At 37.4% G+C, this 22,252-nt stretch overlaps 1 protein-coding gene across 3 annotated transcripts; it reads right to left on the bottom strand.

Moving 5' to 3' along the window:
• Positions 1 to 467: 467 nt before the first annotated feature.
• On the bottom strand, positions 468 to 21,502 carry LOC106158477 (putative peptidase C1-like protein F26E4.3). 3 transcript variants are annotated; one of them, XM_013534488.2, is made up of 11 exons: positions 21,347 to 21,502; positions 15,074 to 15,978; positions 9,364 to 9,430; positions 8,997 to 9,110; positions 8,562 to 8,794; positions 7,091 to 7,241; positions 6,528 to 6,696; positions 6,263 to 6,308; positions 5,977 to 6,100; positions 5,607 to 5,652; positions 468 to 5,451 (listed from the first exon to the last, which is right to left on the bottom strand). In XM_013534488.2, exons 2-11 carry the CDS (start codon positions 15,396 to 15,398, stop codon positions 5,239 to 5,241), a joined length of 1,488 nt encoding a protein of 495 aa, XP_013389942.2. In that variant the 5' UTR covers positions 15,399 to 15,978; positions 21,347 to 21,502; the 3' UTR covers positions 468 to 5,238. The 3 variants fall into 3 exon arrangements, with proteins under 3 accessions (XP_013389942.2, XP_013389940.2, XP_086864063.1); XM_013534486.2 differs by lacking the exon at positions 21,347 to 21,502 and adding an exon at positions 20,417 to 20,736; XM_087007937.1 differs by lacking the exon at positions 21,347 to 21,502 and adding an exon at positions 20,513 to 20,736.
• Between the last annotated feature and the right edge of the window lie 750 nt (positions 21,503 to 22,252).

The following is a 22,252-nucleotide window of genomic DNA, read 5'->3' as shown; positions in this document are numbered from 1 at the left end:
TATTGATAAATCACAATTCTGACCTGAAGGAGTTGGTTTCTTCAATTTTTCAATTTCCACCTACTCAAAACATGGAAGAAAAAAAACTTTGCTCAACTTCTTTGTCCTTACACCATCAAGCCACCATAAAACTTTTCAAAGGCCAAAAAAGCTCAACACCTTAAAAAAGTGGATAATAGGTCATGAAGAGGGTATTTTACCTGTCATACAACTGAGCCCAATGTTGAATGTGAGACCTTGAGGGCATATTACATGTCTCTTTAATGGCCTGGTATGGGACCACCTTGAGCCAGAAAAACCAATGGCAGAACTAGTGTTGTCAGTTATACTTTTTAAAACTGGATTGGTGTCATAGATGCATTCCTTCTGTATTTGTGCATTATTCCACAGTAAATAATGAAATAAACAGTTGATATAAATATTGTAACCTATGTAAGGTGGGCAGCCATGCAAGAACAAAATCCGTCTGATATCATACATACTTTATTCATTTCTACATTGAACAGTTAGCATCATACAGCAATGTACAGGAATAACAATGTGTTTATTTGTGTATGCACAATTAAGGCAGTAACAATTCTGGGAACAATAATGTATAGAATAAAGTATACATGCCAACCTGAGATTTCATACATACACAGACAAAGAGTAGCAACTTTTCTATGAGTATAATGATAATAATTGTATTTGTCTCTTATTAGTGATTTATTAAATAATACATTAACAACAGTTTTATCTATTTTATTTAATACTTATATTAAATATTTGATCAGAGCTTAATCCTTTTCCTCTCACAAACATTTATATTGCATGACATGTACGGTAGGTTAGAGAGACTGTACACATGTATATCATATACATGTGTACAGTCTCTCCAACCTACATATAATATGTACCTGTGTACTGTTTAGTGGTCAATAAAATTTATTACTATTTACAATATTACAATGCCATTATCAAAGACCTAATCCCACATGTGAATTATTACTCTACTGGGAATTTTTTTGAAATTTGAAAATTCAGTAAATACTATGATGTAATGGATGATTATGCCATGGATTTCCTTAAATAATCTCTATGGAACTATTCTACCGTTGAAATAATGAAGTTGATTATTATATTATGGTTACAATATTGGACTTTCTGTTGAACCTATGCTTGATTAGAATATTTTTTGAATTAATGGAACTGAACACAATAAGGGCGTTTGTTGCACTGAACACAATAAGAGGGTTTCAGTTGAAAGAATTAACGTGGGGCTTACTTTGCCTGAAAAATATAAAAAATATCTTAAAGGTACAGGGGTACGTCATATCATTTTCACGACAATGAAAACAGATTTTGATAGCATTTTGGACACTTTTCCATCAATGCAAAATGGACATTTCGCCTAATTTATTCATCCATTCAACACTCCGCATACAAACACCTATGCGTAATTCAGATTTCACGTATAACAATTAGTGTAGTTTGATGTTTATCCCAGACGTAAAATGGTTATTGTTACCTCCCTAAGGCTAATTGTGAAAATAATTACAGCAGAGCTGTTTTCAATCTTTATAAATTTGAACTTGCATATTTCATAATCATTTGTGACCTATAGATCAATTTAAATTTGCGTAGTCTGTACCCTTGCTTAGAATAAATTTCAATTAAAATTTGTGAAGTAACTAAGCAAATGTACTTATACTCATCAAATTTTTCCGTTATATTGAACAGTTCTTGGCCAGTGGTTGTAAAACTAGAGGATCAGAGAGGCGATACCACCTCCGAATATTGTACCACCAGCTGGAGCAAGCGCATTCGTATAGACCCCCACATACACAAAATAAGGGACACAGTCACCAGTCTTATGCTTGACAAGCTATAAAAATGCAATCAACAAGAATTTTCAAAATACGCAAAAAATATATATAACTTAAAATGGTACAATCAAAGTTAAGTTCATCGTAAGGTAGGTCAAAGGTCAATTTCAAGGTCACAGTAAATTGCCAGTATATGACTTCCTATTCAAGTTCAATAGTAACTATGGACCTATCTCTGCCAGGTTTGGAGTTAAAAGAGAAAGAAATTAGCAGAGTTCAGTTCATGATTATAAGTAGGTCAAAGGTCAATTTCAAGGTCACATTTAGATTGCCAGTATATGACTTCTTATCAAGTTCAATAGTAACTATGGACCTATCTAGCTAGTTTTGGAAATAAAAGGGAACCAAAATTTGCAAAGTTCAATTCATGATAAAAAGTAGGTCAAAGGTCAATTTCAAGGTCACATTTAGATTGCCAGTATATGACTTCCTATTCAAGTTCAAAAGTAACTATGGACCTATCTCTGCCAGTTTTGGAGATAAAAGGGAACCAAAATTTGCAAAGTTCAGTTCATGGTGAAAAGTAGGTCAAAGGTCAATTTTAAGGTCACATTAAGATTGCCAGTATATGACTTCATATTCAAGTTCAATAGAAAGTATGGACCTATCTCTGCCAGTTTTGGAGATAAAAGGGAGGCAAAATTTGCAAAGTTCAGTTCATGGTGAAAAGTAGGTCAAAGGTCAATTTCAAGGTCACAGTAAGATTGCCAGTACATGACTTCCTATTCAACTTCAATAGTAACTATGGACTTATCTCTGCCAGTTTTGGAGATATAAGGGACTAAATGTTATAATTTTGGAGTTACCATAATGTGCCAAAAATGTCCTACGGAAAAAATTAATTAAAATAAAGAAAAGGTCATTTTGGTCAAAATTCTTGAAATGGGAGGTGCTCTGAAGTTCCAGATGTTCAAATTTGATGAAATAATGTCATTTTCGACCACAAGTTGCCTGCTTTGCCAAGCCTTATGTTTTATTTTTCCGGAGTTCAAAATTTATTATCCATTACCGTACTGCACATTTTGCTTTAACCACCAAAATGTACTTTTTGATACAGCGTAACTTTGGAGATAAAAGGGAAGCAAAATTTGCAAAGTTCAGTTCATGATGAAAAGTAGGTCAAAGGTCAATTTCAAGGTCACAGTAAGATTGCCAGTATATGACTTCCTATTCAAGTTCAATAGTAACTATGGACCTATCTCTGCCAGTTTTGGAGATAAAAGGGAACCAAAATTTCCAAAGTTCAGTTCATGGTGAAAAGTAGGTCAAAGGTCAATTTTAAGGTCACATTTAGACTGCCAGTATATGACTTCCTATTCAACTTCAATAGTAACTATGGACCTATCTCTGCTAGTTTTCGAGATAAAAGGGAAGCAAAATTTCCAAAGTTCAGTTCATGGTGAAAAGTAGGTCAAAGGTCAATTTCAAGGTCACATTTAGATTGCCAGTATATGACTTCATATTCAAGTTCAATAGAAACTATGGACCTATCTCTGCCAGTTTTGGAGATAAAAGGGAGGCAAAATTTGCAAAGTTCAGTTCATGGTGAAAAGTAGGTCAAAAGTCAATTTTAAGGTCACATTTAGATTGCCAGTATATGACTTCCTATTCAACTTCAATAGTAACTATGGACCTATCTCTGCCAGTTTTGGAGATAAAAGGGAAGCAAAATTTGCAAAGTTCAATTTATGGTGAAAAGTAGGTCAAAGGTCAATTTCAAGGTCACAGTAAGATTGCCAGTATATGACTCTCTATTCAACTTCAATAGTAACTATGGACCTATCTCTGCCAGTTTTGGAGATATAAGGGACTAAATGTTATAATTTCGGAGTTACCTTATTGTGCCATAAATTTCCTACAGAAAAAATTAATTAAAATAAAGAAAATGTCATTTTGGTCAAAATTCTTGAAATGGGAGGTGCTCTGAAGTTCCAGATGTTCAAATTTGATGAAATAATGTCATTTTTGACCACAAGTTGTCTGCTTTGCCAAGCCTTAGGTTTTATTTTTCCAGAGTTCAAAATTTATTATCCATTACCGTACTGCACATTTTGCTTTCACCACCAATATGTACTTTTTGATACAGCGTAACTCGAAAACCGTATGGAATACAAAAAAACGGAGACCACCTTAAGTGTTGGGCTTTACATGCTCTACAAAATGCAAAAAAGAATGGGTCTCTAGCATTAACGGTTCCCGAATTAGAGACAGTTTTCAGTTTCGGTATCTTATGGCCGCTGCACCCGTGAAAATGGACCGATTGACCCCAAATTCACACAGATGAAAGATGACCTGAAGGGTAACATTTTCCAATAATATTATTGGTTATGTCTGTGTGGTGTCTGAATAACAGGGCAAAAAAAAATTTTTTTGTAAAAAATTTTATTTTTTTGAAAATTTTGGCCCGTTTGACCTTGAAGTAAAGGTCAAAGGTCAAATCCAAGGGCATATTTGAAATCTACACATATGACTTTTGGAAAGCCGTCTGTAGAAATTTTTCCCATAACCCCTTCCATAGGGTAGATAATTAGCATTTAATTTTGCCATTTTTGGACAAGGGTGCATTGCAATGAGTGCCACACCTAGACCCCAATACGGACAAAGCCCAAATTTTACGTGGAACGAGTTGAGATTATAGGTGACCTAAATCCAAGAGATGGGTATGGGGGCCCTTACCGTCTAGGAGGAGAAGCGGTAACGGTAACATGGCGGCGGAGCCGGCGGAGCCGGCGGAGCCGCAGGAGCCGGCGGAACGGACCGGACGGGACTAAAACCATGTGTACCGCCAGCGCTAACGCTGGTGGTACAATAACGCAATTCATGAACATATCCCGGGTGAGGGGCAGGGGGAGGGGCAGTCTTGGAAAAGTTTGGCACACAACAACTAACAACTACTGAAATTTTATCCTCTTAACTTCATCACACCAGCGTTTACATCAGTTTTCGCGTTTGAACTACAAACTGGGGAAGAGGGGAGGGCACCCTTTTAAAAGCGCGTCAGTCGGGTCAAGTCCTCGATCCCTTTCTGCGTTAACACGGGAACTCGGACATCAAAACTCAGCTCCTACACGCGCTCAGGCAATATACTACTCCCAAACGCGCAAGTTTGCAAAGGGCTGAGTGTTCCTTCAGAAAACAAGTTAAAACACTTGTCCCAAATAAATGTTACCCAAAAGTCAACACTATTTTTCTTTATAGATTGTGTATCAGATTCTCAAGACTGCCCCTCAGGGGGGGTAGACACTCTCTCCTGTGATTTCGTATACTACACAGGAATTAATCTGTTTGGCAATGTATAGCTTGGCGTTTTATTTACATAAAATAATGATGAGTGTATGTACTTTACGATGTTTTAAGAACTCTATTGGCACGCTTATATTAAGTGTCTAAGGAGTCTGTATCTCTTCCTGATATGTCTCAAATGTCTAAGCCGGCGTTTCGTTCTTCGGTTCTTAAGCACTTGTTTCCCGTTGACCTTACCCCAGACGCCAACTACAAACGACTCGATCTTGCATTCGTTTGTTCCACGGAGTATCTTAAAGTAACCATCATCTCCCCATTCAGGACCCCAAGAATTTGCACACAACTGAAATTTATAGAAATAAAATTTAAAATAGATTAAAATTGTTTTACCGAAGAATAGCGATTACGCTGCAGATTTTAGCGAATTTAGTGTAAAATACGCGCAGATTATCGTTTACTGTTCCAATACTTTAAATAAAAAACATGTCCTGTCCTAACCCAATATTTGACTGGCTCTCCTGCCTTCGATAGGTCTAGGCCCCACCTGAAGTACAAAAAAGGCTTGATTTCAATATAATTTTAAAATCATAGATACTTATACTGTATGCAACAAACGCTGATTCCCGGGTCAGCTACGAGAGAATATCTTCGTAAGCTATATAGCCAAAATCATATTTAGATTAATTGCAGGTAAAAATATTAATTCTACCCAAAAGTCTTGAACCCGTAGTGCTGTATATGTATGATATAAATGTGTATTGGATGTTTTCTGTCAATATTGTTGTACATTCTCAGGCACAATTGAAATAACAAATAACACACAGTTAAAACTCGGTGTCGTAAACCAACAAAATATTTTTCGTCTTACCCTATAATTTTCACAGAATGATAGCCAGTATCTCGGAATTCAGGCGGATCATTACGGGCGAGATTGGTATATCTGTACACACCATCTTTGTACATATAGAAGTCTTCTTTCACCTCAAAGGTTGCTGGAATGAAATGACGAGAAATACGGGCCGTGAGAATGAATCTTTAACACGCTGAATTGAATATAAAATGTAAAATCTTCTAACCCTATAGCAAAATATGTTCAAAGTGCGTTGCTTTCAGTTATCATGCGGTGTGTGCTCTTTTCAGAAAATAGAGGTTACCTTGAACAGGGCCGTTGTCTAAGATTTCTTTCATTATTTCTCTCTCCTATTGAAATGTAAAATAACATTAGGCAAATAAAAAACAGAAAAACGACAAATAATGACTTTCTCTTTAAAAAAGGTTTTGATACTACAGATTTTCAATATTTTATACAAAACTTAAGTGCAAACATACTTTTATGCACCTCTATCAAATCTGATATACATAAGCTTTAATTGTTATCCGAAAACAAAATTTATCACGGAAATTTTCGGTTGAACTTACGCTGGGCGCTATCCTGTACGGTGGTGTTGAGGCATAAACACTTTTTGTCATCCGTCCATTGCCTGGACACCGGATATTCCTGGTGTGCATGGCTGACCGGCGGACCATACAGTTCCCTTTGATTTTTGACTGACCACTCGAATAGGGATAACAGTTTTCCTCCACCACTCTGTAAAATTATCAACAGTTTAACGCGGGAGTGAGGGAGTGAACGCAGTTAACGCAATAATTTTCTATATTCGAAATTCAACATACAGTAAAGGCCCATCGGTAGGATATTCATAACACTGTGCATTTGGCTAGAAAAAGTACGCTTGATTCAAAATTTGATCTATTGTCTGTGGAAGTTGGGTCAACTAAGCAAATAAAAAGATCCCCTTTTTTTCAGAAAAAAGATCCTCTTTGAAAGAGCTGGCTACGGGTCTAAGTACCAACATATGATATACGTTGACGGGACCACAAGGGTTTTAAAATTGCATTCGAGTCAAGGGTACATATTGCTAAATCGGATAAGTTTACTCTGTGTTTCTATTCTTTAATATAAAACCAAATAAGTGAGTTACCCAGTTTTCCTCATATACCACCACGCCCTGTCCAGGTGCCCTCCTTCACAGCCAAACTGGTTCTTGGAGTTGCAAGAAAGCAACTGCTGAGGAGACAGCATGTCGTTTATACCGCCATGAGAATGGATGGTCAGACGATCGGATGCAACGCCTGGAAATTGAACGAATACAACGTTACTTTTTACCAGTTTAGAAAAAACTTAACAATTTTGCTTGGAAAATTTTTTGACAAAAAAGGAAATTTAATTCTCATTGATCGGCGTAGTTTGCATTCTCTTACATTCATGTGCGCACGGGCCTAAATATGTTAAAATTATCTATGGCAAATCACTGCACATCTGCTCTTGCTGGGCAATCATGCAGTGCACACAAATCTCAGACCACGCTCAGGTATGTTTGTTTTTGAAATATACCTCTGCAGTAATTATAGAAACACCATCTTCAGGTTAGACACTACAACGCACAGCATGCATAGATTGTGTGGTATATGCCTTGAACATTGTCATTATATAGCACTTGGATTGACATTTTGTCATCACCTCTTTAGCATTATCAAACAGTTTAATCTGATCGTGCTCGCTGATTTGACTTCAAAGTTGACACAAGGCATCTGATGACACTGGCGAGAGCAGGAGAGCCTGTGCCGCATTCCGGTAACTATATAACACTAGCCGAACAAACTGGGGTGATGCAACCTGTCCATTACCTATGACAGCGCATTGCTAACTAAATGGAAATGTTATCTACTGCAGATATGTACTTCTAACGCCAAATACTGTCATTTGAAGAAACGTAATTGAAACATTAGTATTTATCAAATTTCGCTGCCATTAGTGAAAATACACATCGTCTAGAATTCGCGAAACATCATCTTCCCCCAGAACTGTTTTCGAGACATTTGGTTTTATTGTATGCCCGTGCAACTCAAACAAGAAATGAGATACTCTGGGCACTGGTAAGGTACTGATGGGCTCACGCTATGCATGCATGTCATGTAATGCAATGGATAGTATGTTACTACTTTAACACACACATCACACCGAGTTAAACAAGTTCGTAGACTGATAAAACACTTGATAAAACGTGCTGTTACTATCAATTTGAAGTAAAACTCTTTGTAAACATGTCATTCAATTTTAAAGTCCATTTAAATGTAGGTCTATACTTTTTTAATCTGCAGAGACCAGACTCCTTTGCCAAAGCCAAAACGATAACTTTAATTGAAAAAAAGTAAAACTTTATTCCCAAAAGCTAAACTATTTTTAATTCTGAATGCAAAATCGTTATTGTGTACTGGAAATTAAACCTGTTATTGCAAAGGATAAATGAAAAAGCATTCCTTATTTCAACATTCACTTTAACAAAGCAAAACACTCAACCAACACATTTGTGTAAATTTCACAAAGTGTTTTAAATTTAAAAGACTTTAAAGCACAAGAACATACAATGCAATGCACATTTTCACAATCACCTGTGGTAGAGAAAGCCCATGAAGCTCCGCAATTGCCCTGATCCTGCACCGGATGGATCATTCCGGGCCATCTTGACCTGGCGTCAAAGAAATCCGGAAGGATCTCGTTCACGTGGACCCTGAGTGACGTCATGCGTGCCACTGAAGGACCGGGTTCCATGGTCCCCAGTCGGTACTTCTTGCCGTCCTTCAGCTTCATCCCCCACAGGAATGTATAGTTTGATGACTGCCAGCTACATGGTGATCAAAAATATTGAGTAAAACATTCAACAGGCCGTGACGTAGTAGTGAAATCGATTTGTTCTACGTATAAACAATGGCTTTGGCATCTGAATTTTTTATAAACCAAAAAGAATATTACTGCTAAAAAGGCAAAAAAAAAATTTTTTTTTCAGAGATTTGTTGTCTCAATTTATTTGAAATTTGGCAACTAACCCATAGTTTTGAGTGTTCACTGTGTTGATGTGTTCCGGTCGCAGAACGCAGGCAAAGTTTGTACAAGACCAGGATCCATATTTTGAACTGCCCATGGGATCCGAGACACAGGTGCTGCAAGCGGAAAGGAAATTTGTTCTGGCGTTCAACATCTAATCATATAATATCCAATATGTCAAAAAAAGAAAGTTAGAATGTGTTTCATTAAGCGTAATCGGACTAATTAAGCGCTCAGAAAGAAAATTACAAAAAATACAAATAGCTTTTTAAAGCAGTGATGTCCTAACAAAGCAAGGGATAATTTGAAATGTATTGAAAATTATGCACATCATATATCAAAATTTTATCATGTAAATGGTATACTCACCAGGTGTTGCAGTTTCTTTTTAAGACCGTCCCATATTTGTAGTAATCGCCATTGTCTTGGCAAATGACTGAAAAACACAATAATGATGCTATATGCTTCATACTGGTTGTAAAGTAAATAGATCTATCATATTTTATGCAAAATAAAAAACAATCGCAATAGTACCATGAAAACCAAGCATGATCATGACATTAAAAAAAATAAATGTTGTGCTAAATGACTACTGGTAACATTTAATTTAAAATGGACAGATAAGAAATAATTCCTAATCATCTTTTTTTAGTATCCTTTTGCCTTTGATATACAGTATAAACGATGTTTTGACACCCCCTTATTGTTATAGCTGGTACCAACAGCATTTTGAGGTATTATCCGTTTAGGTAATCTCCCGAGTTATTTTATCACGTGGAAAATGTAGACATCAACGTATGCATGCTTTCTATTTGCAGTCTGGGTTGTTTTGTCAGGGCAGTCGCACGTGTTGTCCTCACACAGACCCCATACGTAACTAACAACAGAGCCCTCAGTTAGCTTTTCAGAACAGGACTATTTTTCTGATATCATTGATAAGCTGCATTTATGTTGCCTTCTCTGTTATTATACTTAATGATGAAGTTGAACCACTAATCTTGGAAGTTGTTGTCAATTTAATGTTATCCTCATACCGTTTATACAAAATATATTAGGGTCTGTTACACGTACATGTACATTAACAGGGTTGAGGGGCATCTTACGCATCATAAATGCATGCACGTGTGAAAAGTACCAAACTGTAACTGGTCCAATACCTGACCGTAATTGAAAGTTGCATCACATCAATTAATAAAATAGTTCAACCTGAATCATCGAAAACCAATTTAAGTTGTTCATTCAACGTTTTGAAATCGTCAGGACTCGTATGCCTATCAATGTATAGATTTAAACGGTCTAATGTGTCAGTCCACCCCAGTACCCAGACTGTCAACACGACCAATCTCAGCTAAAAGTTAGATTACTTTCAGGTCTCCTGAAACGATATTGATAGCATTATCATCATCACGGATGGCAAATAAAGAAATTCTTTCTCGCCCCTTTATTTATTGAGTGGATAGGAAAATGAGCTAAATACGGTGTGATAGCCCGAACGGCTGCAAGCCTTGAATATACCTGTGTTAAGTGTTGACTTTCTCACCTGTGCCCTTGGTGCCAGCAAACATTTTGTTGGTTTGCACCAAGATTTCAAGAAGAAGTCATAAATCGAGAGTCCTAATAGTTATCCTTGGTTTCACTGACAGGAGTACGCGTTCGGGCTTCCCAGATTGAATCGATATCGAGTTGCGTCTAACATGAAAGTGCTAAAAGCTGCGATAATTATAAGCATATTAATGCAGTACACTTGGAAGTCTTTCTTCATTTCTATAGGTCCTAACTTTGAAACTCTTCGCTTTCAAAATAAATACAGTAATTTCAATCACAATCTTGTTTAACTGCGAGGTTTACATAACACTTCTCTATACTGCCAAAAAAACGCGCAATGCTACTTTAAGCAGAGCAACATGTTTGTATGCTTTGTCGTCTTTCATTTACGCATCAATTTTCATATTTTAAACTGTTTGGAAAGAGATTGACTACAACAGAAAACTGATCAGACGTTAGTTTTTGTCGATCTTTCCCCCGATTTTAAGTGTTTTATTGTCTGCTGTTAAGGCGTAAACTTGGTAAGGCATTGGCCAGAGAACGAACAACCAACACATATTTCATACAGGTATTTCAGCATTCATGCCATTGTAGATAAGCGCTTCGTTCATCTACAAAAACAAACGTTCGACTTCAGACAATTAATTTGTTTATGCTGTATTTAAAAAAAAACAAATCTAACAGGTGTATGGTATCTCAAAACCTTTTCTTTTGATGAGGATGTACAACGCGACAAATGGCATTCTTTTGCAGTCTTATAGTTGTTCGCAGAGCATGAATCTTTTGATATTTCACGCACTACATGTAGGCAGGCGCAATTGAGTGGGGTTACATAGGTTTCAAGGGCAAATTCAGGCTGTCACGCGAAATTAATGAAAACAAAAACACAAAAGAGGGTTTCTTTGAGGCGGCTTTTCAAGTATATGACAATAATAAAAAACAGTTGTACACTCTTTGCAAGAAAAGACTTAAAAGATATATTCTGGAACAATAACGGGCATAAGAACAACTTTGGATTATAATATATCAAGGCTAATAGAACATGCGGCTGAAAACTGGTCTCGGTTTGCAAAATATTAGAAAATAAAGAAGTGGAATTTCTATAAACCTTCCCTGGCTGCGCCGTGGACAAAACACTGGTATTCCCACCTCATATCCTCACCAGTCTTTTATATGCTATAATTTTTTTCTTAATTTTCCAGTTTTATATCTGGTTTGAGGGGGGGGGGGGGCACATTCCCACTAGGGTCAGTCATGATCTGGAGAAACAAACTTACGGTTTGAAAGTACAAAAGAGGCTATAAATCAGTGTTGCATCGTGTGTCTTGTGAACCGCACTACCTGTCGCCAAGCCCCGTCGTCTTAATTATTGAACCATTGATTTATACACAGGGAATTCAGTAAACACATTTTATGGTGTCTTCCATGCTAGTTGTGATTACAATCTGTTATAATATCAGATTTACACTTACACTACATTTACATTTATTGAAATTTCTCCTGTGTTAAAATGCTGAATTTAAAAAAATCTCCGCCCAAAACACATTTCAGTACATTTTAACCGTCAAACATTAAATTATCAAATGTGACTTTGTTTTTGTTAACTATTTTCAGTCCAGCTTTCTGGGTTACAGGAACTGTGTGGAGCGCAGTATGACTTTGGAAAATAAGATTCCTCGCTCAGTCAGCATCACTAGGTTTTCATAAATCTGGAAGGTAAGCACGCGGGTTTTCTCCAAACACTGACAGTTGGTCCATTGTACGTCAATTAGAACACAAGAGGCAATAACGTTATGTAACTTCTCTTATGCGACCACGTTTGGAATGCTAATCCGTACAAGGCATTTTTATACCCAATACTGAATTCAAAACGCGGGAACAGAAAATATAGCGTTCTTCATATAATACCCTTAATTCGAAGCCTTTTCAATATCAATATCTTTCTTGCAGATGCCTTTTACCATAGCGTTTGGGATTCTGGTGGTGAAAAGGCGTATTCTCTGAATTCCAACATGACAAAAACATACGATTGGTGGCGTTTTTCCAGCGTTCGACTCCTTTTTTTACGGGTGGTCGTCAACTATCCCCATGCAAAGAATTTTAATAGGCAGCCAGGGAGCCATCATCTACTTTCCTGAACTGGATAAATTTGCCAATTCGGCTTACTTGCGAAGATGTTTTTTTTTTTTTTTTTCAATATATATATTGTCTTATAAATGCCAGTCCTTTTTGTCTTGTTCAATTCGTTTTTTATTACACAATCAAACAGTTAGTTAATCAGTTAGTCAGTTACTTGGTCAAGTTAGTTAGTTAGCCAGATTATTCGAAAGTCAGTCAGTCAGACAGACAGACGGCCGGGCAAATAATCAAGCAAACAGGCAGTTTTTTAATGCATTTTTTCATGTTATTCTACAAACATACAAACCGTCCATTACATATATCATTTAAAATATTGATATATGAAATACATGCATATCCGCTTACGGTGATAGGTATAATACAATATCAAAGGCACCACGCAGTCTCTTTAAAGCTTGGTTTATCAAAAGGAAACCTCTTTGAACGTCTTTACAGTGAGGCGCACACCAAAACATTGTTCAGACATCTGTTGCTATTCTTCAAAAATTCTGTGACAGAAAATTTTGTCTAAGTTTCTACTTCCTTTTAAGACAGGTAAAATTATCTTTTGTCAATGCCAGGTACTTCAGTTGTTGATATCATGCGAGCCTAATGGCGTGTCCAATCACTTTATTCATTTTGTAAACCGATAGGGAAGAGAACAGGTATCGCCATTCCATTTAGTTAAACATCTGGCGAGGCCACGCTAGTTTACCATTCCCAGCAGCACACGGACCAAAGACTGCGAACAAACTGCTTTACACCTAGCATTCAATCAGGGATTATTAGGTTAACGTGTGGTGAATATAACGGAATATTTTAACGCGCACGACAGCAATAATGCAAATTGCCTTCTCAGAGTTTCATTTCAATTTTTTTTCGAAAACCACAGAAGTTTGAAAAAATGAGCACCTTCAGTTAATCTGTTTCTTTTTTATTTTTGTTTTTCATCTTCTATGTATTTTTGTCTTTGTTATAAGTAATTAATTCATTCATTTACCTAAGTCTATAACACATAGCGTTTTTAATACTGGCCCTCTTCTGCATTCATTTATTTTCATCTTTCGTGGACAATACTATAGCTCAACATTGTCATCATGGCTCTCTCTCTCTCTCTCTCTCTCTCTCTCTCTCGAAAAAGGGGAAAAGAGACCGATATACACAGTAATAGCAGAAATGGGTGTTCCCCAACCGTTTAGAAAACAGGATATAGGATAACGGTGAGTAGCACTCAAGAGGTTCGTAAGTTAGACAGAGCGAGACACTTGCCTACTCAGACTGTTCAAGAGACCGGAGATTAGGCAAGCAGTGTAAAGATACTAAAGAATCCTTGGAATTGAGGCTTTCATATAAACTGTTTGTAATTTTCTGAATAATTATTAAATTCCATAAACGGTATCGCAGAAGGAAATGGGTATTAGTGCAAAATTAACAGATCTTCGAGCACAAATAAAATCAATAGGTATAACAATTTATATAGACGAGCGATTAATTTAACAGCACCGCCTATAACATCTCCTAGAAAAATTTACCAGTACCTCGATAAGAGGAATACTTTGTTTAATCGGGACATAAATCGATTATAAAGCCTTTGATGCGGGTCTAATACCGCACTTATCATTCTTCACGTTGACTGCAATGTGAAACGCAAGTGGGGACGTAACGTGATGGAGTCGTGCCACCTTGGCCTAGAGGGTCAATATTGACCTATATATGTAATCAACGATAACCCCAAGTTGAAGCACACATATCTAAACTTGCTTTAACAAGGGTCGCCCAATCTGAAACCAATATTTTTAGTTTATCTAACATGAGTATTATAGCGTATTTTGTATGCAATCCCTCATTAGGCCTACGTGACTAGGGCAATAGTATGGCTTATGTCAAACAAACAAAAGTATCGTTTACAAAAAGTGGAGAAACCTTGCCAGATAAAGACGGAGCATTATTTGCTGAATACTATGAATAAATCATCACCATTCGATCGTTTAACAGGACAGATCTTAGTCTGGGTGTCAGGTGAGAGATGCGATTAGACGGGCAGCATATCGAATTAAACGCTGGCACTATTTTAAATAGTTTACAATCCTTCGTTATTATATCTCAATTTATTGTTAAATCGCCACTACCCAAAAATTAAAATTAAAATAGTTAAATTATTAAACCACTGATCCTCCTACATAGGACTCATCCATTTTATCATCATTTTCACAAGTCTACCAACCGTACGCTGTGTGTGAGGGGGGGGAGGTTAATGCCCTCTGTACGCTTTTGTAAAAATGATGATCCAAATTACTGTCAAAGGTCTTTTTTTTTTAGATTTTCACCTTGTACGCGTACTCTCTGAAGGGTGGTCTGAAAAAATCTATTCTTTGTAAACTTGTGAAAACGATGATAAAAATGGATGCCCCCTTACCTTGTATGGGTCTGGGAGTGGTATACTCTGGAGGTCGGGTTTCCCCGCGGCAATATTCCCAGAAATCTGGACAGCAGTCGTGGATAGTTCTGTTACAGAAGGCATCGCAGTAACACACGGTATCTGCTATGGGATAGGTACACTCATCGTCTCTTCCCTCGCAGCACTGGTCCCAGTATTTTTGACCGGGTCTTCTTGAGCAGTGCCGACTTTCCACGAGAAGGGGTATTGACAGGGTTAAAAATAATAATGCCCAAATACTTTTGACCCCGAAATGAGGTAGACAGAACTGTAAAAAGGAGGCCATCCTCCCGCCTCTTGCCATTGTAAAAGCACAGTTCCTGGTTTCACTTTTTCTTCGCCGACGACTAAAAAGATAATTTACTTCCTTTGGAGTATTACTTCCTTCGCAAGAAAGAGCCTGTATTGTGAAGGCAAACAACTTCGATTATTTTTGCATTACACAGCATAGATGTCAAATTTGTTTGTAAAAAAACGTGCAGTAATCACACCTCATATCCTATAGCGCATTCTGTTCCAGTAGCTACTTTTTTATTTTTAGTCCATTGAATGCCTTCACTGCTCCGATAGTTTAATCCGACTGCAATAAAAGCGAGGCGCTCAAAACGCTGGACCTAAGATATCGAATTTGCTATTCAATTCCTTAAGGTATTTGTATCGATCAAGCCGCTCACAACATTACGTCGTCTCTGCTCCTCCCGCCCAACAATGACAATGCACAGCCTTACGTACAAACTGACACTGGCAAATATTTGTGCACCGTAGCGTGGGTAGTCGGGGTTGTGCGCCAAGATAAAACCCCTACCAAATGCCTACCTTCTCCTATTCTCATTCATGCGGGGAAATCATTACTCAACGTGCGACAACAAATCCCGGTGCAAAATCTGGAAAGTAAAGAAAGTGCCACAGAATTATGCAAATAGATGGGATTTGAAGGGTTCTTCACCTAATGGAGTCATACTACCACATGTACCTAACACATCGAAATGGAACACAATCAGTATGCATCTCACACGTCGCTTTATTAACATTAAATAAACCGATTCCGTATTTGAAACTATTTATATATGGAATAAAAACACTTCTTTTTCGAGCTTCATAAGACTGGCCAATAGCGTTGCCATTTTATGGGGTTTTCCATAATAAATCATCAAGGTAATATATTAAGCACGGAAAAGTGATTGAGCTGTAAATGTAGTTTACCTTGGCGTTGACCTGGGATTTCTGAGTACTTTTTGTTCGAAGGCAAACAGAAAAATATCTAATTCAACTGCAAAGGCGAAGCTTTATTTCTAAACGAGCAACGGGAGGACAGAAGGGTGTGCAAGTAACTTGTCAGCTGTTAGGTGGGCAGCACATGTTTTAGCTGTAAAGTACAGGTGCCCGGTGAGAGTCCGCAGTTACATGTAATTAGTGAGTGCGAATTCGTCACACGTCACAGCCAACATCTGACAAGAAACTTTCGATAACTGCCCATTGGTGTGGATATTATTTCTGACCGTTCAAATGTTGAAGCGAAGTCTATAACCGACAACTGTTGAAGATGCCACGCTAGTTTAGCCAAGCCAAAGTGGCTGAAAGGGGGGGGGGCAAAAAAATTGCTTACAGTCGGTGTACAGTATCCCTCCACCTCCAAAAGCTGAGTCTGCCTTGAATTTCTATCCATTTGTCGGTTACAGAACATGACAGCATGAGGTGCCAAACTACATCATGGCGATGACTACGTGTGAACAAGCTAACGGGGGGCAATTGATATTCATTTGCAACAGATTGAAAGATGAACCTGGGTTAATATTTCATAGCGGAATGGGTGAGGTGGGGGTCGGGGTGGGGGGAGATTATCAACTCCTTTTCTCAAAATTGTAATAATATTTACATACATTGGAGAAGATCGAATTTTTATCGTTAGTATGTAGCAAAAGCCATAATTGAGACGACTTTCCATACAATGTACTGAAGGAATGTAAACAAGTTAAACGAGTTCTTCTGCTTCTTTTGAGTCTTTAGGGTCAGAAAAGACCATAAATCAGTGAAAAAAGATCACCCACGTAACTATGGCAAAACATTATATTATCCACCTGAATCTTTGTATAGTATGCAGCTTTTTGCATCCCGTCTTTCTTCGAAATAAAAGAAATGATGCCTTGAAGAAAAAACTTAATTGTGCACTTGTATCATTACGTGCGGGTAACAAAAATAACACTTGCGGTTGGCAAAATTTGCTGAATAACAGTCTAATCCGAGTCTAATCATTCCATTACCTTCCTTTGGGCAGTTGCGTTTTTTTCAGTCAGACAATTTCTCGCGGCTGCAAGTGACGCTGACTCTCTAGTAGTGAAACGCATTATAAAAAAAATGATAGATACATTTCTCATGAGCCGCTTATTATTCCAGCGTTCGATTTGGCATATTCTCAAGAATTCAGACACAAATAATGTTAAGATAATACTTCCTTGACATAATAATGCAAATTTGAATCGTTCTGGATTCCTTCATCATTCTGACATGATCAACGCTCCCCGTGAAATTGTTGATACACGCACTTTCTTAATCTTTACTGCGCCAGTTCAGGTTGTTCAATCAATCGTCCAGCAGACTCGTTCATAAGATAAAATTACTTGGTCGTGAGATTGCTGTAATGTCCGCCAGAATTGAACTGACGGTGGAATTAAATAAGGATCTACACCACAGACACGATGGCAGTGGCTTTACATTACCAGTACCGGAATAGTTTCTTTAAAAAAGTCTCAAAAGATGTTGTTTAATTTTTATATTCCAATACACTGTATCCAAATGCCTAGATTCGGTCAGACGTTTCTACATCTGTTGTTTTAAACAAGTTAAATGCAAACTTTTGCTTTAAATATTTACTGTCTTGAAACCTAATGTTTACCGACTGATAAGAAGGCAGTGCCCGTCGGTGATGTAACAAGAGACGTATGTATAGCACGAAGCACTTCAATTGTACAAAAAATTCAACATATCCGACTAGCCTTTGGACTCGAGTCGTTCTTCTTCCTCAGAACTTCTTTGTGCTGTTTTACAGATCTCAGCCCCGCCTAACAGACCAGAATAAACTGAAATTGGACTGAATTATCGCTATGTGTTTGTTTTGTGCATTCCATATGTGTAAATGTGCAAAAAATTAAGTGGGCTGCTGCATGTGATGGTAGCTCCCGCCGATCACTGACCTGAGAAATGAACGTAATTCCAGTCACTCAAGTACTGGCCACACGATTTGGGAGAAATTCTTCTGTTTTAATCCTGGAGTACGTTTTATTGTTACTAACCGATTCTTTCTTATGAAATGCATCTCATCCATCAATACAGAGAGTTGTCCAATCAAAATCTCGCAAACTCATCGTTAGTTGTGTGTGTTTAAGATATGTGCGATAACAGTGTAGAGGATGAACTTGAAATAAACGCAACACCGTATATATGCAGCTTATATACGAAATATTTTGCGTATAACATGCTCTTATTCAAACTAGCCTGTCGACAATTTTTATGGAAGAAAAATAATGTCCTTATAAGGCATTCTTATTGGTAAAACCCCATCATTTGGGATGTGCACCACGTAAAAAAAAACTGATCATTATGGGAATCATAAATTATGGTTGTACCGTCGCGGTGGCCGACCCCTGTCGGTGAAGGTGTTTGGGTCATTTGACTTCAGGTGTGTTGGCAAGTATTGGCAGAGCCTTAAGTTACATGATGTTTTCCCATTTTAAGAGAAAGAGAACAAAACCATTTTGACACAGCACTAACCAATATAGTGCTGCGTTTTCTCAAGTTGATAAGATACATATATATATTAGTTTTTAATTTTGATGCATTATTGCAATAACAGCAAACTACACCGACCTAGGCGACAAACCGCCAAAACAGCACGCAGCCAAGCCATCCTTATCAGCGTCAGCTGAAATATCTCTCACACTCGGCAATAGACTGTATTCAAAGCTTACATTGCATTTATATTTACAATTATTGTATTGTGTGAATTCCTTCCTTTTCTTCTCCCCTTTCTTCTTTTATCTTTTTTAAACGGTTTCGAGGCTCTTTGCTTTTTATTATCTCGTTCAATGCAGCAATAATGAAATTCGTCATTTGATTTATTCTTCAAATCCATATAATTCTCTTATCGTTTGTTTTCATTTTGTCCATCATTTGTCACCTTAGTTATCTCTCAAGCTGTCTGTTTGATCCCTTCTGCCGATCCTGTCTTCATTTAAGCACCCTAGTTATGATAATGCTCAATAATAGAGAATTTCGAAATCAAGAGCGTATAATCAAACTACAGCCTAAGATGGGTAAACGTGACGCCTTCAACACACAGCATCCTTTTGGGGAGCTTGTTAGGTTAACAGTAAACAAGGAAAACGTCTGAAACAATTAGTAAAAACAACAGTACGGTACGAAGAATGGTTGGCGCAAAATTGCACCATTTCCCCTTTCTCCTTTCCCAAATATCCAGACTGGAGTAGCCTACAGGGGAACAATTTTTGCACCTACATTTTAGTCAAAGAGAATTTAGTCTGTTTTCTGAACGTGCACGTTTTTCTCCTTCTTCAAAGATCCGAAAAGGTCTGTGGAAAGAAGTAAATGGTTTTCACTTGATTATCAGGCTGATCAGTCGTCATACATTAAAATGGCAACGCGCAAATCATTTTCCAATATCGTTTTATCGTTAAGGTTTGACATTAATGAAGAATATAAATAGGACCCTTGTTCAAAGTCTGTTCAAGCCATATTTAGATATATATCATATCAGCACAGGCAGTTGTGAATGGAGTGCCCTGTACCCTATAGGGTCTAGAAGTCTGGAGATACGAATATTGAGGTTAATCAATCTGAACTTAATGTCATATGTTTGATTATACCACATTGATACCAATTATAATTTTTTTTTTGTAATTTTTGCAGATCTACCAAATATAGAATATAAAACGTTTATTGACATCTATTCATCGCTATGCGTATTGTTAAATGGTATGTATACAAGTTAAACCCATGTGAAAGTTAGCCTCAGTTATCATTGGCAGACAGAATGCGTGCTTTAGGAAATTTTCATGTCTGAAGCATTAAAAATCAACTCATATTATGTACATTAGCCATTTATGACACTATACAACACCTATCCTTCCACAAAGTTGGTCCAAATATCATCGAAAGAATCAAACACTACCTACGATTTGGGCTAATAGGGCCTAAGTTTAACGTAACAAAAAAATAAAAATGCAACAGTAAGAAGGCAGAGTTACCCGTATGGTTTTAAAAAGAACTAACTTAAAGCTATGAGATTAAAAAAAAACGTATGCCTACCTGCACAGGCGACCGGTCAAGTGACTGCTAGGGCGATTTGAACAAACTGTTCTGCATGTACCTGATAATTTCTCTGATTGACATACATCCACCAACCTGTACCCGAAGCCTCCTCAACTGACTACATGTTACGCATTGCAATTCAAACTCAATTTTACACCTTTGGTACCGAAAAAAAAGGACTTGATTTTTTCAGCACGCCGTTAACGGTGTAAAGATATTTATCAATGACTCCAGGGTCAACAGACAGGGGCTGCATGTGCGAGATCCACAGATGCTACCTTGCACGCGATGGAATTCGGGTCAAAGCGACATCTGGTAGCTTAGCTTATCACATATACAAATGTATTTTGAATAAAGGGCAACAGACATGATGAATACAAATGCAAGAGAGAACAACGTGATGTAATTTTGACTAACTGAAACAAAGGTTCCAACCAAGACATGTCTCAGTGCTATATGTTTCACGTGATTTCCCCCCCCCCCAAAAAAAAAAAAAAAAATTAATAAAATAATTAAATAAACAAGTTCAAGAAAATTTAGCTTATGATAATCTGGCCTAGAAATTACAACTGTGGGATTGACCTAATGAGTTGTCGCACCACGGTGAACAAGACTCCAATTGCCTTAGGCATGATTCAAAGTTTGAAAAGAACGGGGTGATGTCAATAGGTTCTAGAAATTTAAAATACCTGAGAACCATTGGAAAAATTTCACTATTGTATTTTCATCCACAATCCTTTAACAAGATTGCGCTAATGGCTGTTATTGTCTTTTAAAAGCTAATAATGAATATTATTCTCTCTCTCTCTCTCTCTCTCTCTCTCTCTCTCTCTGTGTGTGTGTGTGGGGGGGGGGGGGGGCTTTCACCAACAAGCCTGTCGACAGAAAAAAATTATCTGTGGAACAAAACATGTGGCTTTGAATCACCTCATATTTTCCAAAAATGTCTTCGCAGCAGGAGCCAAAAACTCGCCATCTTCTGGAAGTCCTGACCTGCCAAGAAAGACATTTGATTCAAGGGTCTTCTATTGTAACTCTCTTTATGAAGAGGTTCTCCGCTACACTCCCTTCGTGCGCTTTCTCTAAACAGAAATCAAAACCTGTACAGTGCTGCATTTTACCGATATAAATAGGGTGAGTGTTCTAGTGAGTGTAACTCATAACTGTCACGGAACATAACCGGGGTTAACGTGTTGATGTATTGTAAATGGAACTTACTCTACGATTGCATTAGGTGGTCTTTCAAACAAACAGATTGTGACGACTTGTTCACATTAAGGCTGGATTCAGCTAACACCCTGAATATGACAGACTACTAACGAAGTTTCCCATTCCGATTATTCTCAGCACCTGCACCGTTTTCGTCGCACCCCATGGTATGAGACAGGGATGGGACTGGGTTGAAGGACTAGAAAAGGGCCGCTTATTTTGCCAGAGAAAAAAATGACCTCTTCTGGACTACTTTCAACTCCAACAGAGTTTTAATTTACATTTCAGTCGATACATAACGATTTTTTAAAGCCATAAAATAGTCCCCTTAGCAAAATGTGTCCAACCGCCAGCTTACTTTATTTTACATGTTAAATTTTTTGAGATATTTTGGACAGGTATGCAGTTCTATAAGTGGGAATGGTAACTACAGTACATGTACCCAGGCCGACTATTAGGAAAAAAGAAAGAAGAAAAAACTTAGACTCTGTCTTATTAATGTTAAGCAATGAGGCCTGTATATAACCCTTTTTCGGCCTACTAATTGTATTGAGCACGTCATTTATTTCTTATTATTAGCATTTTTATTTCTCATAGATGCTTTTAGCAAAATTATGTTCACCA

This window comes from Lingula anatina, chromosome 1, assembly GCF_051362555.1.
Source record: "Lingula anatina isolate TDL-2025a chromosome 1, LinAna3.0, whole genome shotgun sequence".
Taxonomy (NCBI): Eukaryota; Metazoa; Brachiopoda; class Lingulata; order Lingulida; family Lingulidae; genus Lingula; species Lingula anatina.
The sequence above is the reverse complement of the archived record's forward strand: the minus strand, read 5'-3'. Positions and strand labels throughout refer to the sequence as shown.